At 36.5% G+C, this 15,712-nt stretch overlaps 1 protein-coding gene across 1 annotated transcript in view; it reads right to left on the bottom strand.

The window, feature by feature from the left end:
- Window positions 1-13,190: 13,190 nt before the first annotated feature.
- Window positions 13,191-15,712, bottom strand: part of LOC126260541 (probable RNA-binding protein 46) — a 107,024-nt gene continuing 104,502 nt past the window's right edge. The window contains exon 5 of the mRNA XM_049957876.1: window positions 13,191-13,711. Within this exon, the coding sequence (XP_049813833.1) occupies window positions 13,191-13,711 (521 nt within the window). The remainder of the gene's footprint in view (window positions 13,712-15,712) is intronic.

Below are 15,712 nucleotides of genomic sequence, written 5' to 3'. Positions count from 1 at the left end.
CCATCTTGCAACCCCCCCCCCCCCCCCTCCTGCTTTATCGCAAAGTTCAGTGCAACAAAAACCTACCATACTGAGTCACAAGTAAATGCGTATAAGCTTGTGAATTGTGTCATTGCCAGTAAATAAACTACATTACTCTTTACTAAAAAAAAAAACCCCGAGGGGCGAAAGGAAATAATCAAAAAATGCGAACAACTTTTCCTTTGACAAACTGCCTATTGGCTTCTGTTTTGGGTTCTTCGGCCGACGTTCATCTAATGATTTTTCTGACGTTTCGCCAGCACGAGTGGCTGGCATTGTCAAAGCTTCACCCTCCATTGCCAGTGGTGAACTGGAGGCGAGCTTGCGGCCGCAGACTATATGTACCTGGCGCGCCAACGTCCGAGGGCTTCTCCGCGGTCATTTCCGGTGCGGTTCTCCTCTTGCTACCTGCGACGGTCATTCGCTGCAGTACGGGCAGCCTGGATCCGTTTACCTTAAGGCTTTCCTCTTTCTTGTTGAAACTGTTCGCGTGTTTTTGGATTTCTACAGCTTCTCTGAACAAGCGCGTGTGATAGTGCTTCTCTACAGCCAGAATTTCCGTGTCAGCGAATTTTATTACGTGGTCGGTCTCATTCAGTGTGTGCTCTGCCATGGCCGATTTCTCCACCTGCCCCAACCTGCAATGTCGCTTATGCTTTTTGATCCTGGTGTTGATTGATGTCCAGTCATTCCGACATAAACTTTTCTGCATGTGCATGGTATACGGCATATTCCCGACACTGAAGCCAAATATATATCGGCTTACCAGTCAGCCAGTATACCACTGCATGAGGGAGATTGGTGCACTTTTGTCTCATTTTTTAATTACTTTACCTTCAGTGAGAAGTTACATCATAAAACTAAAGGCCTTGGCATGGGAAACAGCTCTGGTGCCACAGTGGCGGCAAGTACATTTATTAATTTCCTTGAGAATAAATTTTTCAGTTCCCATCCCACTATCTCCCAGAAAATTATTCTATATCATAGATATGTCGAAAATATTATCATCTTGTTTAAAGGTGATGAAGATGACATCCACAGGTTTGCTACCACCTTGAATGCTTTGCATCTGTGAATAAAGTTCGCTCACAACAGGAAGATAAAAGTGTAGAAAGAGATGTTAGGCTTATCAGCAAACAAAATATCAACATCTTCAAAGTGATGTTAAGAAAAGAACAGTGCACAGACACACTTCAAGTACAGTGAACAGATGAAAAATACAATGCTTTCCAAGACACCATAACACATTACTTCAATTTAGCATTTCCAAAAACCAAGAGGACAAGAAAAAATCTCGAAAATAAGTGGTGGATCATGAAGGAAACAATAGAACAGAGAGCTACCTTAAGAGAAATGCAACAGAAAGAAAATATTGAAACCTACAGGCAGCACCAGAAGAAATACAGACAGTTGATAAGACAAGAAAAAGCAAAATCAATTAATGAGAGACTATTTCAAAATCAACAAATAAAATGAGAGCAGTGTGGAATATAATTAACTTGAGAGCGGCAAGAAAAAATACTCACAGAAAACAAATGAAATAGAATCTATGACAGTAAGTAACAAAATCATCACAGATAAAACAAAAATTGCCAACATCCTGAATAATAACTACACAGATCCAATAGAAAAACTAAAGCATGAATATAATAGCCAAGGAATTCACCAAACTATTGTGACAGATAAGCCAAGCCACTCAATATTCCTGAAACAAGTGTCTGAAAAGAAACTGACAAATGTTATGAAAAACCTAAAAGCAAAAATGAAGTGTCAGACTACCTAATCAAGTAGGTGGCAAAAGAAATAATTACGCCACTACTGGATATTTCCAACTGCACAGATATCATCTTTGTATATACTCAAGACTATTGCGAGTGCATTACGTGACCACACAAAACTGGAGACTAATGAGACTGTTCATACACACAGCACAAGGAACAGAAAACAACTGTGGTGCACTCCACATAGACTTAAGATTTTTTGAAAAAGGACCCAAATACTCTGGCATCAAGTTAATACAAGGAATGCCAAGGGAATTACAAGACATCAAAACTGAGAAAACGTTCCCCACAACTCTAAAAAAACTTTCTGATACAGGGAGAATTTTATAGTGTAGCTGACTACATTAGCAAACAGTGATGAAAAGTTCATCCTGCGAGTGCTAAATCTCAAGCATCATAAAAAGAACTAGCAACAGAAATCAAGGTTAAAGAAATTAACTATAATTAGGAACCACTGATGTATAATATAAGCTAATTATATCTCACAAAATTATTATTATTATTATTATTATTTGTATGTATCATGGATCACAAGTCATTTTGCACTGTGTAATAATATGAATATACTGCATCATAAGTCACTGTGTACGATGTAATATTATATATATAGAGTGTTACAAAAAGGTATGGCCAAACTTTCAGGAAACATTCCTCACACATAAATAAAGAAAAGATGTTATGTGGACATGTGTCCGGAAACGCTTAATTTCCATGTTAGAGCTCATTTTAGTTTCGTCAGTATGTACTGTACTTCCTCGATTCACCACCAGTTGGCCCAATTGAAGGAAGGTAATGTTGACTTCGGTGCTTGTGTTGACATGCGACTCATTGCTCTACAGTACTAGCATCAAGCACATCAGTACGTAGCACCAACAGGTTAGTGTTCATCATGAACGTGGTTTTGCAGTCAGTGCAATGTTTACAAATGCGGAGTTGGCAGATGCCCATTTGATGTATGGATTAGCACGGGGCAATAGCCGCAGTGCGGTACGTTTGTATCGAGACAGATTTCCAGAACGAAGGTGTCCTGACAGGAAGACGTTCAAAGCAATTGATCGGGGTCTTAGGGAGCACGGAACATTCCAGCCTATGACTCGCGACTGGGGAAGACCTAGAATGACGAGGACACCTGCAATGGACAAGGCAATTCTTTGTGCAGTTGATGATAACCCTAATGTCAGCGTCAGAGAAGTTGCTACTGTACACGGTAACGTTGACCATGTCACTGTATGGAGATTGCTACGGGAGAACCAGTTGTTTCCGTACCATGTACATCGTGTGCAGGCACTATCAGCAGCTGATTGGCCTCCATGGGTACACTTCTCCGAATGGTTCATCCAACAATGTGTCGATCCTCATTTCAGTGCAAATGTTCTCTTTACGGATGAGGCTTCATTCCAACGTGATCAAATTGTAAATTTTCACAATCAACATGTTTGGGCTGACGAGAATCCACACGCAATTGTGCAATCACGTCATCAACACAGATTTTCTGTGAATGTTTGGGAAGGCATTGTTCGTGATTTCTTGATTGGGCCCCATGTTCTTCCACCTACGCTCAATGGAGCACTTATCATGATTTCGTACTGGATACTCTACCTGTGCTGCTAGAACATGTGCCTTTACAAGTACGACACAACATGTGGTTCATGCACGATGGAGCTCCTGCACATTTCAGTCGAAGTGTTTGTATGCTTCTCAACAACAGATTCGGTGACCGATGGATTGGTAGAGGCGGACCAATTCCATGGCCTCCACGCTCTCCTGACCTCAACCCTCTTGACTTGCATTTATGGGGGCATTTGAAAGCTCTTGTCTACGCAACCCCGGAACCAAATGCAGAGACTCTTCGTGCTAGTATTGTGGACGGCTGTGATACAATACGCCATTCTCCAGGGCTGCATCAGCGCATCAGGGATGCCATGCGACGGAGGGCTGATGCATGTATCCTTGCTAACGGAGGACATTTTGAACATTTCCTGTAACAAAGTGTTTGAAGTCACGCTGGCACGTTCTGTTTCTGTGTGTTTCCATTCCATGATTAATGTGATTTGAAGAGAAGTAATAAAATGAGCTCTAACATGGAAAGTAACCGTTTCCGGACACATGTCCACATAACATAACTTTTTTTCTTTCTTAGTGTGTGAGGAATGTTTCCTGAAAGTTTGGCCGTACCTTTTCGTAACCTAAATGGCCTTGGAAAGCAACTGGTTACATTAAAGCTAATGGAAACTATTCAGAGACTGCAATACTTACCAACACCATCATCAGTGGTACCTGTATCATCATCACAGAAAGTATCTCTAGGAGTGACTAATGCAGAATCAGATACAGTAGCAGAAAATGCAGCAGAAGTACCTAAAGAAGCAATACTAACAGAAGTAGAATCAACAGCAGCATCAGAAGAACCACATTCAGTAGCAGCAGAAGTAACTCCTCCAGCATTAGAACCAGCTCCTACAGCAGTAACACCATCTCCCTCACCAGCAGTAGCAGCACAAACTACTTCACCAGCAATAGCAGAAGAAACACCATCAGCAACAGCAGAAGCAACTCCTCCAGCAGTAGAACCAGTTCCTATAGCAGCAGCACCATCTCCCACACCAGCAGTAGCAGAACCAACTCCTTTACCAGTAATAGCAGAAACAACTCCTCCACCAGCAGCAACTAAACCAACTTCACCAACAGCAGAAACATCACCAGCTCCTCCTCCATCACCTTCAAGAGTAGCAGAAAAGAATAGACCAGTCACAGTAAGTAAAGTATCACCTTTGTCTCATGATGAAGTGATACCAAATGATTTGGGAAAACATGTTCCTATAAAACTTGTGGACAGTAAAGTGAAACAAACTTCCAACCGTGTTTCAAACAGACCCAAAAAATTATCAAAGAGAAATGAAGATTTTTTATGGTTTATCCCAAGGAAGTCCAACCGCCACCTAACGTAGATTCCAGGGCTGAAAAAACAATTAAATGTTCTCCATTGTCCCATAATACTGTACTCCTCCCCTCCTGTGACATTAACAAAAACCACTCACCAACTTTGTCTTTCAAGATAGGTTATCTCAATATTGAAAGTATAAGTGGAAAACACATAATTTTAAATGAATTTGCAAATGAGAACTTATTTGATGCATTATGCTTAAGTGAGCACTGGTGTAAAGGAAATGAAATATCTTTTCATGTACTAGATGATTTTCACTTAGCAAACAGTTTTAGCAGAGAGCAACATATTCATGGGGGTGTATCAATTTACATTAAGAAGGGATTAATAAATTGTAGTAATGAACTAGATCTAGGATTTTTGTGCAGTGAGATACATTTTGAAGCCACAGGCGTATATCTGGATCATTTAAAAATTGCTATTGTATCTCTTTATAGATCACCAGATGGAAGTCCATTAATATTTTTAGAAAAACTTGAGACTTTACTAAACTTCTTTCTTAGTCCTCAGTGGAAGAAATATAGTATCGTGATTGGTGGTGATATCAATGCCGCATTTGATGTAAACAAAGATGTGCACACTGTAAATGAATTTAAAAACCTGTTACGACAATTCAACTTCATTTTTACGAACTGAAAACCCACAAGACAGTCCGCTTGTCTCGACAACATACTTACAAATGTCAATAGAGAGTTACTGTCTTCAGATGTAGCTGTCTTCGATTTCTCGGACCATGACTCAGTTTGGGTAAAAATAGGTACAGATAGGCCTAACATGGAGTATAAGGAGTTTAAAGAGCCTAAAGTAGTCATCACAAGACCAATAACGCAAGAAAAATTGTCTAATTTTATGGTCTCACTCAGTAATTATGACTGGTCACATCTGTTTAACAATAATGCTCAGGACTCTGCCAATACATTGTTTGATAGATTTTTCATTATTTCTTAAATATATTCGAGACTAACTGCCCTCAATACAAATGTAAAGTTAACCCTAAAAGTAACAGTAATAGACATAGGGATAAGAGTCCATGGTATACCACTCAACTAGCCAATATGAAAAGAAGGTTGTTGTTGTATAGAGATTCTTACAGACTTAAGAAAACTGATATGGCTAAACAAAGGTACTCAAGAGCACAAAAAGAATATAAGTATGCTTTAAATGAGGCCAAAAAACAACATAACCTAGTCAGCACTGAGTCATCAAAAAATAAAGGCAGAAAAGCATGGACTATAATAAATTCAGTGGCCAAAAGCAAGCAGAAAGTTGAGGTAGTAATTTCAGCAGACGAATTTAATAACTACTGTATAAAATCTGTTAACCAAATTAGGGAAAGCATTGTGAGGCCACAAGAGACTGTTGTTGATCTCATTAAATACCATAATGTAGACTACACCCTGAACGATAAATTCGTTTTAATAGAGGTCACACCAGATGTTGTTTTAACTCTTGTAAATAACTTTAGACCCTCTGATAGTGAAGATATATATGGTATTTCTTGTAATATGTTAAAAAAGATAATTGGCTACATAGTATATCCTCTTACTAAATGTATAAACAGATGTCTAATTGAAGGAGTATTCCCAGAAGTATTAAAATTATCCAGGGTAGTGCCCATTTACAAGAAAGGAGACAAAAATTGCCCATCTAGCTATCGCCCAATATCCCTGACACCTATTTTATCTAAAGTTTTGGAATCCATCATCTACTCCCAGTTGTGTGATTATCTGACATGTAATAACATTATTACTCCGGTACAATTTGGCTTTAGGAAGGGCAAATCCACAGTCCATGCCATTGACTCCCTGATTAAAAAAGTGCTTAATGCTTATGAAAGAAAAAATTTTGCTCAGGCTACATTTTGTGATCTGAGCAAAGCCTTCGATTCTGTGGAGCATATTTCACTCCTCAACAAACTAGTTTATTACGGAATCACAAACAGTGAAGTCGACAACATTTTTGAATCTTTCCTCAGCAACCGTAGACAAATTGTTTGTATTGGTAAACAGAGATCACAGCTAGCTGAAGTTAAGTGCGGTGTGCCACAAGGCTCAGTATTAGGACCTCTGCTATTTATCCTAATGAAAAATGATCTACCATCCTACATAAATACTCACTCCATTCTCTATGCAGATGATACCACTTTTTTCAATATCAGCTCAGACATTGATATGCTCCAAACTGTGGCAAATGACACAATATCACAGGCATCAGTCTGGTTCCGAGCTAATGGGTTCCTGCTTAATGAAAGTAAAACTCAAAAGATTGTATTTAGTTTGAGAGATCCGCCAGCAGAAGACTTCAAGAACAGTGTTAAGTTCTTAGGTATTGTTATAGATACTAAACTGACTTGGGAGCCACATATTAAATACATTAGTGCAAGGCTGTCTAGAGTGGTGTATTTGTTAAAGAATTTAATAAACCATGTACCTGCGGCCTATGTAAGATCAGCCTACTTTGCTTTTTTTCAAAGTATTATATCTTATGGGCTTTTAATATGGGGCAATAGCTCACACCTTCAGGACATTCTGGTACTTCAGAAGAAAGTAATTCGAATTATCACAAACAGTGATAAACTGGCCCATTGCAAACCACTGTTTATCAACTTAAAAATATTAACTGTGATAAACATGTATATTTACACTGCCCTACTGCATATAAAGAGCAACTTATCAGAATACGAGCGTAGAAGAGATGTACACTTTCATGGAACCAGGAATAGTAGCAATCTTGACATACCTTACTACAGATTATCCAAGTCATTGAACAGCTACGAAGTGGTGGGTATGAAGATGTTTAATAATTTGCCACTAGAATGGGTAGAAGCTCCATTTGATGTATTTAAAGACAAATTGTTCAGTTGGTTAGCTGCAAACCCATACTACTCACTTCAGGAATTTTACGACTGTAAAATATCATAGTGGTACCGATTTGGAGAGTGTAGCATAATTTCTTTAACTGAATCAGTTATGATGCAATGTTTTCATATTATTTCATTTTAAATATTGTATTTTATGTAAAACTTATGTCACATATTGATCTTTAACCCATGTATATATGCTGTATAACTTGTATATGTGTAACTTGACTTTGTCAATTGCTGTAATAGCTAAACGACAATAAAATTTCATTCATTCATTCATTCATTCATATGAATATACTGCATCATACGTCATTGTGTACGATGTAATATTATATATATATACTGTGAAAGCTCCTATGCATATTTAATGTGCAAGCTATTTTATATACTTTTATATTTCATATAATCCGGATTGTAAGCCTAATGACCTGTCCTATGTTACGAATACATATCTGTACAAAAGGTAATTTATGGAACCAGTAAAAATCATAATCAATTATTATGGTTACTAGGAACCACTACCAGTAATGGCAAAGTAACAGGTAATGTTTGTACATAAGAATCAGTCATTACTGTTACACTGTCAAAATGGTTGGTAGCTGGAGACACAAATTCCTACCAAGGCCGTAGCTGCAGCTCTTCAGGCTGTTTTAATATGATGCATTTGAGACTGTTCAACATGCCGGTTTCAACCACTATTTGAACAATAGCACATGATGGTAAATTTTTTAAAAATGGTACTATATAACAGACAAATTTTCAACCAACCTTTAAAACAATTGTTCAGGACAGTCAAAATAATGAAACAGCAAAAATAAAACTTTTTAATGTGTGGGAAGGGAGCAAGGGTGTTTATTATGATTGTAAAGAACCATAGAAATTTATGGGTTAGTAGCAAGTTACACTCGTAGGAAGATGGACATCATTCATAGCATTATACTAAAAAGATATCAGCCATCAGCCACTGCAGTTTCATAGATCATGGGTGCCACACCTTGCCCCATACGAAAGAAAATGGAGGCATTCCATGACGCTGCAACTACTGCAGATCACAGTGAATGTCACTGAACAAAATGGAACATGCCATTTTCAAAAAGTTCCTAATGAAAATTCCATATTTTAAAACAAATTTGAAGACAGTTATTGCAGGTGCAATTTCTACCAAGACGCTGTAGCTACAGTGTTTTAGTCACTGGGTTTGAATATAGGAATACAGTGCATGTGGGAATCGAGTTTCTCCACTCCATTGGAAAAACATTAGTGCACGACAGTCAAAATAACTATTAGTCAGGGGCATTAATTACAATCTAAAGCCAACCCAGTTAATTATGGCTTAGTAGCAAATTAACTTGTAAGATCGTGGTTCTAAGTCATTGCACTATAATACAAAACATTGCTCTGTCTTTGCAGTTTTGTTAATGATGCCAGTGTGACGCCTTACCCTATTCCAAAGGAATAAAAAAGTCACCACTGTGACACCATGACAACTGCAAATCACAGTGCATAGTGCAAAATTCAAATGAAACATATAATGTTTAAACAGTGTTGCAGTTTGAAAAGCTACAGGTACAGAATGAAGTATAATTTGAAACCATAAAGTTTAAAATACAGGTATTATTTATAACATAAAAAAGTAAGTAATATGTGTCACTGGTGCCAAAGTTTTCACACAAGGGAATAAACCAGGATAGCAATGTTTAATTTACTTACTAGGGACCAGAATCAGCCCAAATAATCATCGAACATGGGATAAAACCAATTTTATGGTGAAGCCACTTTTTCATTTATAACTCAATTTGCTGCTTTTTTTGGGTATGAGAAGATCTGTTTCTTCAAACAAGAGCGGTGCCTTTCGGTACCATATGGAAGATTTCCATACATTCGTAAATGGAGTGTAATCCATGGTTATTGTGTCTCAAGATGGCATCCTAACACACTATAATTACTAGCATAAGTGTACTTCCTGAAACACGTATAAAAATCGCACTCAGTCTGCCCAATATAGTAGCCTTGACAAGTCCCAAATTTCAACTTTTTCAACCTGTAAACATCAGTCTGTGATGGAGACATGAACCCAGCTTTTTCTAGTGCGGAAACCTACCTTTTTTAATTGCATTTTCTATCTAACCATGAAGTGGGTTGTGGTATGTGAGCGACACATATTTACCCCTTTCTTATTTTTTAACCACAGATTCCTTTTTTTCCCCTCGCTGAAAGAACAGAATGGAATACAATATGTATATTTCTTCCTTTATATCAATTTGCCTGACCAACTGGGTTAATAGTAACGAATTCTTGCATGTGGACTAGCCTATGTGACATAACATGAAAATAAGAGTACTTATGCATCAGTGGGTGGCAAGAATTGTGGCTAATGATAAAATCAATGCTGGATGGTTTGTGGTAAATATGCACATATGCTAATTTCTTCTGTCCAAATTGAAAGATCAAGATAACAAAGTGATCCATTTTTTTATGATGCAGTATATTCATAATATTACACAGTACAAAATGACGTATGATACATGATACATACAAATAATAATAATAATAATTTTGTGAGATATAATTAGCTTATATTATACATCAGTGGTTCCTAATTATAGTTCATTTCTTTAACCTTGATTTCTGTTTCTAGTTCTTTTTATGATGCGTGAGATTTATCACTCACAGGATGAACTTTTGATCACTGTTTGCTAATGTAGTCAGCTACACTATAAAATTCTCCCTGTATCAGAAAGTTTTTTAGAGTTGTGGGGAACATTTTCTCAGTTTTGAGGTCTTGTAATTCCCTTGGCACTGCTTGTATTAACTTGATGCCAGAGTATTTGGGTCCTTTTTCAAAAAATCTTAAGTCTATGTGGAATGCACCACAGTTGTTTTCTGTTCCTTGTGCTGTGTGTATGAACAGTCTCATTAGTCTCCAGTTTTGTGTGGTCACGTAATGCACTCGCAATAGTCTTGAATATATACAATGATGGAAACATTAGAATGTTTAGTTCTTTGAAACAACTTTTACAAGATTCTTTTTGCTTCTTTTTCAATATAACTCGAATGGCTTGCTTGTGTAATGTAAATATTCTCTTCATTCCTGTGATAGTTGAATTCTCCCATTTTGTGATATCATATCGCATGTATGGTTCAAAAAGTCCATGATAGACAGCGCACAAGAGGTCTCAGTGAGTACACTGAGCCAGTTGTTTGATTATAAATATCACTAAGCTTAGCTTACTGGAAACAGTATTTATCTGCTGTTTCCAATTTAGTTCACTGTCTATTGTAATGCCCAAAACTTAACTGAAGCTACTTCTTCCAGTCCTTTTTCATCTAAGAAAACGTCCATAAGTTCTTCTTTTTGTTTATTATTGAATACCATGTACATAGTTTTTTCAGATTAATAATTAACTCATTTTCAGAGGTCCATTTTGCTGTACTACTGACTAATATGAATGTATTTTGTTGCTCAAGTGCCTCCAAATTGTTGGAAACATTTAGCACAGTCATATCATCTGCATAAAGTATTTTGATTTCATTTTCACGTGTTTGTATGTTATTCACAAATAAATTGAAGGAAACAGGTCCCATTACAGAGGTAAACCATACTTAATGCTTCTAACTTCGGATCCGTATAAGTTATTAATGGCTACATATCGCCTCCTGTTACTTATATATGATGTTATCCAGTTTGCTGCATGTCCACAAATATCAGTATTCTCTACTTTCTTTAGTAGGACTGTAAGATCAACTGTGTCAAATGCCTTGGATAGATCAAGAAGAACTCTAGACACTACCATCTTGTAGTCCAAGGCCTGTACGATTGATTCTGTTAATGATTCAATTGCTGTTTCCGTTGATTTCCTTTTCTGATATCCGTGCTATGCTGGAATTATTACATTATGTTTTTCCAAATAAGCAGTTAGTCTGTTTAGCATGAGAATTTCTAATATTTTCGAGAAGCCTGATACTAAAGATACTGGCCTGTAATTGTTAGGGTTGTTATGCTTTCCCTTTTTGTATACAGGTACTACTCTCACTAATTTGAATTTATCTGGAAATACTCCTTCTTGGAAAGAGCAGTTGGCAATATCCAGTAGTGGCATAATTATTTCTGCTGCCACCTACTTGATTAGGTAGTTTGACCCTTCATCTTGTCCAGCTGACTTTTTTGCTTTTAGCTTTTTCATAACATTTGTGAGTTCCTTTTCAGGCACTGGTTTCAGGAACATTGAGTGGCTTGGAATATCTGTCACAATAGTTTGGTGAGTTCCTTGGCTATTATATCAATGCTTGAGTTTTTCTACTGCATCTGTGTAGTTATTATTCAGGATGTTGGCAATTTTTGTTTTATCTGTGATGATTTTCTTATTTACTGTCATAGTTTCTATTTCATTTGTTTTCTGTGAGTATTTTTTCTTGCCCCTCTCAAGTTAATTATATTCCACACTGCTTTCATTTTATTTGTTGATTTTGAAATAGTCTCTTATTAATTGATTTTGCTTTTTCTTGTCTTATCAACTGCCCGTATTTCTTTTCTGGTGCTGCCTGTAGGTTTCAATATTTTCTCTCTGTTTCGTTTCTCTTAAGGTAGCTCTCTGTTCTATTATTTCCTTCATGATCCACTGCTTATTTTCGAGATTTTTTTCTTGTCCTCTTGGTTTTTGGAAATGCTAAATTGAAGTAATGTGTTATGATGTCTTGGAAAGCACTGTATTTTTCATCTGTTCACTGTACTTGAAGTGTGTCCGTCCACTGTTCTTTTCTTAACATCGCTTTGAAGATGTTTTATCTTCCTTTTGTGAGTTCAGATTTCCATATACTTCACAAAACTGTCCAAAAGATCATAAATTCCTGTTTGTAGAACCTTTGTTGGATATGCATTGCTATCTATACATAGTGATAATATTGTCAATAATTGACTCAGTTTCCAAAGTCACTCTTGTTGTATCCACGACAGTTGTCTTCATGTTGTATTGTAGTAGCAGCTTCTCAAATTTTTACTTTCTCTGTGTCTCTCTTTCCATATCAATGTTAAAATCACCACATATTACACAATCTTTCATCCCCCCCCCCCCTTAAGCAGAATGGACATCTTTTTTGAGGATAGGATTTATTTTGCCACTTGGTGATCGGTATACACAGAATACTCTTAACTCATTGTAGACCATACCTGTAATTTCAAAACCATTTTCTTTACATTTTGGCAAGGTTTTGTATGTATCATTCATACAACTATCATAATTCTCTGCTGTTTGGACAAATATTACTACTCCTCCACCTCTATATTCTGATCTGCAGAAATAGTTTACAAGAACATTATTTTTTTATGGTAAGACTTCAAATTTCATTTTCTTTTAAGCCATGTTGACTTACACACACTATGTCTGGGCATATTTGATTTGCCAGTAGTTCTTCTTCTAGTTTTTTATTACTCATGTATTGCAGATTTTGATGCAGAATTCTGAGCTTCATTTCATGTTTCTTGCCAATAATATTTAACTTCCAGTTTTTTGCTTCCCTTGACTGTACCATAAAAAATCATCTCCCAAATGTTGAGACATCATCTTCCTTCTTACTAAAGTTCTCATGGGCACTGATCACTAGACTTTCCTTTTTTCCTCTTTGCAGCAGTTTGCTGCTGTTCTTCATCTTTATTGCTTTTGCATTTTGGACTTAGTTCCAGTATTATATGCTCTTCTTCTGCGGTGGGTTTTGGGTTTTTATTTAGTGTCCTTCTTTCTATTGAGGAAATGTTACAATTCATCTCAGTCTCATTAGGCCTAGCTATTTTTTGTTGCTCTTCATCAATAGTTATGCCTTTCTGATTAATTTGCAATGCTATTGCTTTTTCTGGTGCTGGATAATTTGATTTTTGAATTGGTTCTGTCATTTCTACTATGGAGCTCTCAAAATTCACCACTTTTTGGTTTTCAATTACTGTCTTCGTTTCTACTGTGGATATGTTGCAATTCAGCTCAGTCTCATTAGGTCTAACCATTTGTTGTTGCTCTTCATTCCTGGTTTTGTCTTTCGGATTAATTTCCAGTGACATTATTTCTTCTTTTGAAGCATGTATTGGATTTTTATTTGGTTTCATCACTTCTCCTGTGGAGATTTCACAGTACAGCTCACTATTGTCAGATAAATTTTGGGTAACTGTTTTGGTTTCAATATATATGTTAGTTGCTGTTGTATTCCTATTTGCCTCACTTATCACCTCTGTTTTCAATCTTTACACAAAGCAATTTTTCCTGTTGACACCAGATGTAGTCCATGCCTTGTATAATCATTTCTGCTCAGAAAGATGTTACTGTAACATGATCATGCTCAATTGCAGCTCTCATTATTTGGCTGTATAATTCATAAAGTGAATCGTTTTTGCTGGGAATGTCGCATCTGTATGGGATTGTACACAATATTAGTTTCGTCTGAACTGTGTTGTGTATTACTTCATTTACAGCTTTTTGAAATAGATATGGTTTTTCTCCATTGTAGCTGTTGTTTGTTCCAGCAATCACTATTACACTGTCAGTTTTAGTGTAACCTTTGGTCTTTCCATTAATGTTTTCTGTAACTTTGGGCCAATGTGCACCTGGCTTTATAAATGAAGTTATGGTGTAATTCTTTTCTAGAATACTATTCAGAATCTTTGTGCACTGTCTACCATAACTGTGACTTAGTAGCACAACTTTCCGTTTTGGGCACGAGTTTTTCATCTTGTTTAGGCGAATTCACTTTACTTGAGTTCCTGCCTGTGTCCTGGTGCCTGACGATCGAATTTCGTCATTTCTTCCACATGGATGTTTTAGCCATCTGTAGCTGCCGTTCTTGTGATGGGACTTTTCAATTTCTGCTCTGGTGTTAACCTGCATTTTTGTCCTGTTAGTCTGTATTTTAACGGAACCTTGGCTATGTTTACTGATAGTTCATATTATGAAAATATTCTTCTAAAATTTATAAGTCGCTACTGAGGCTGGTAATTATAGCTTTCAGACATAATATCTCTTCCTACATTCGCTTTATATTATCAATTTCTGTTTCATTTCCCTGAATAGTTGTGAACATGGATCCTTCGTGTATTCTATTGCAACGGGCTTGATCCTGATTGTATTTTTTCATGTGACATGGAGTGTATTTTTACAGTTTATAGTTATGGAGCTATTTGCAATTTTGATATGCCACTTAACATTGTTTTTAACATTTTAGCTAGAATTTATTTATGGAGCTACTTCGATTAGTCACTAACTAGGGTCAAAATCTAGCAGCACAGAATGTAAGAATTATGACCTTGTTACAATGTGATTCCTTCATAAACAGAAAACTTGAATATTTTATAAAGGTATTACATTGTAATAAGGTCACTGGCCACTAGCACACATCCAGTTTATTTGAGTACAAAAAGGGTTTGATATAAGATCCACTATTCCTTTCATCACAACATTTGATAAGTTATAAATGTTCTCAGATTTTGAATTTCCTAGTTTTGTTATTGACTTAACCACATCTGTCCACTTGAAAGTTGGAACAGTGTTTGCACAATTTTGAAGAAACTCGTTACCAGAAATGAGATCGAGATTGAGAGTGTACATTGAATTGGTAATATGCTAATCAGAAGTTGGAGTGGTAGTGGGGTTTGCTACCATTACAAAAAATTGATTAAAGTGATCTGCTGTGATATTGATAGCACTTGTGGTTTATTTTCAATTTACATCTGTATCTAACTCTGCTTTTATAATCCCTTATGTTGCCTTACATCTATTATTTCGTTTTCAATGTTAATGTTTATTTGCCCTACACTTGGCTATATTGATTTGTAATCTATAATGTCCTTTGAGGTTGTTATAAATGACTTAGTCCACAACACCACTTTTAACTTTTTCATAGCAAATAATTACCAAGAGCCTTAGTTTCTGTAAGTCAGATAAACTATTTGTTTTCTGTCAGGTGCCTGGGTCTTCTGACTTTATTACTATATGATTTTTTGATCTTTGGGCAACAGACATTAAAACTTTTATTAGAGATAATGTTTATAAATCTGTTGAAGACTTCCTCAATATTGTTGGAAGAAAGTAAGACAGTTTTCCAGTCTACTAAGACACTTTTCCA

This window comes from Schistocerca nitens, chromosome 5 (assembly GCF_023898315.1).
Source record: "Schistocerca nitens isolate TAMUIC-IGC-003100 chromosome 5, iqSchNite1.1, whole genome shotgun sequence".
Taxonomy (NCBI): Eukaryota; Metazoa; Arthropoda; class Insecta; order Orthoptera; family Acrididae; genus Schistocerca; species Schistocerca nitens.
The sequence above is the reverse complement of the archived record's forward strand: the minus strand, read 5'-3'. Positions and strand labels throughout refer to the sequence as shown.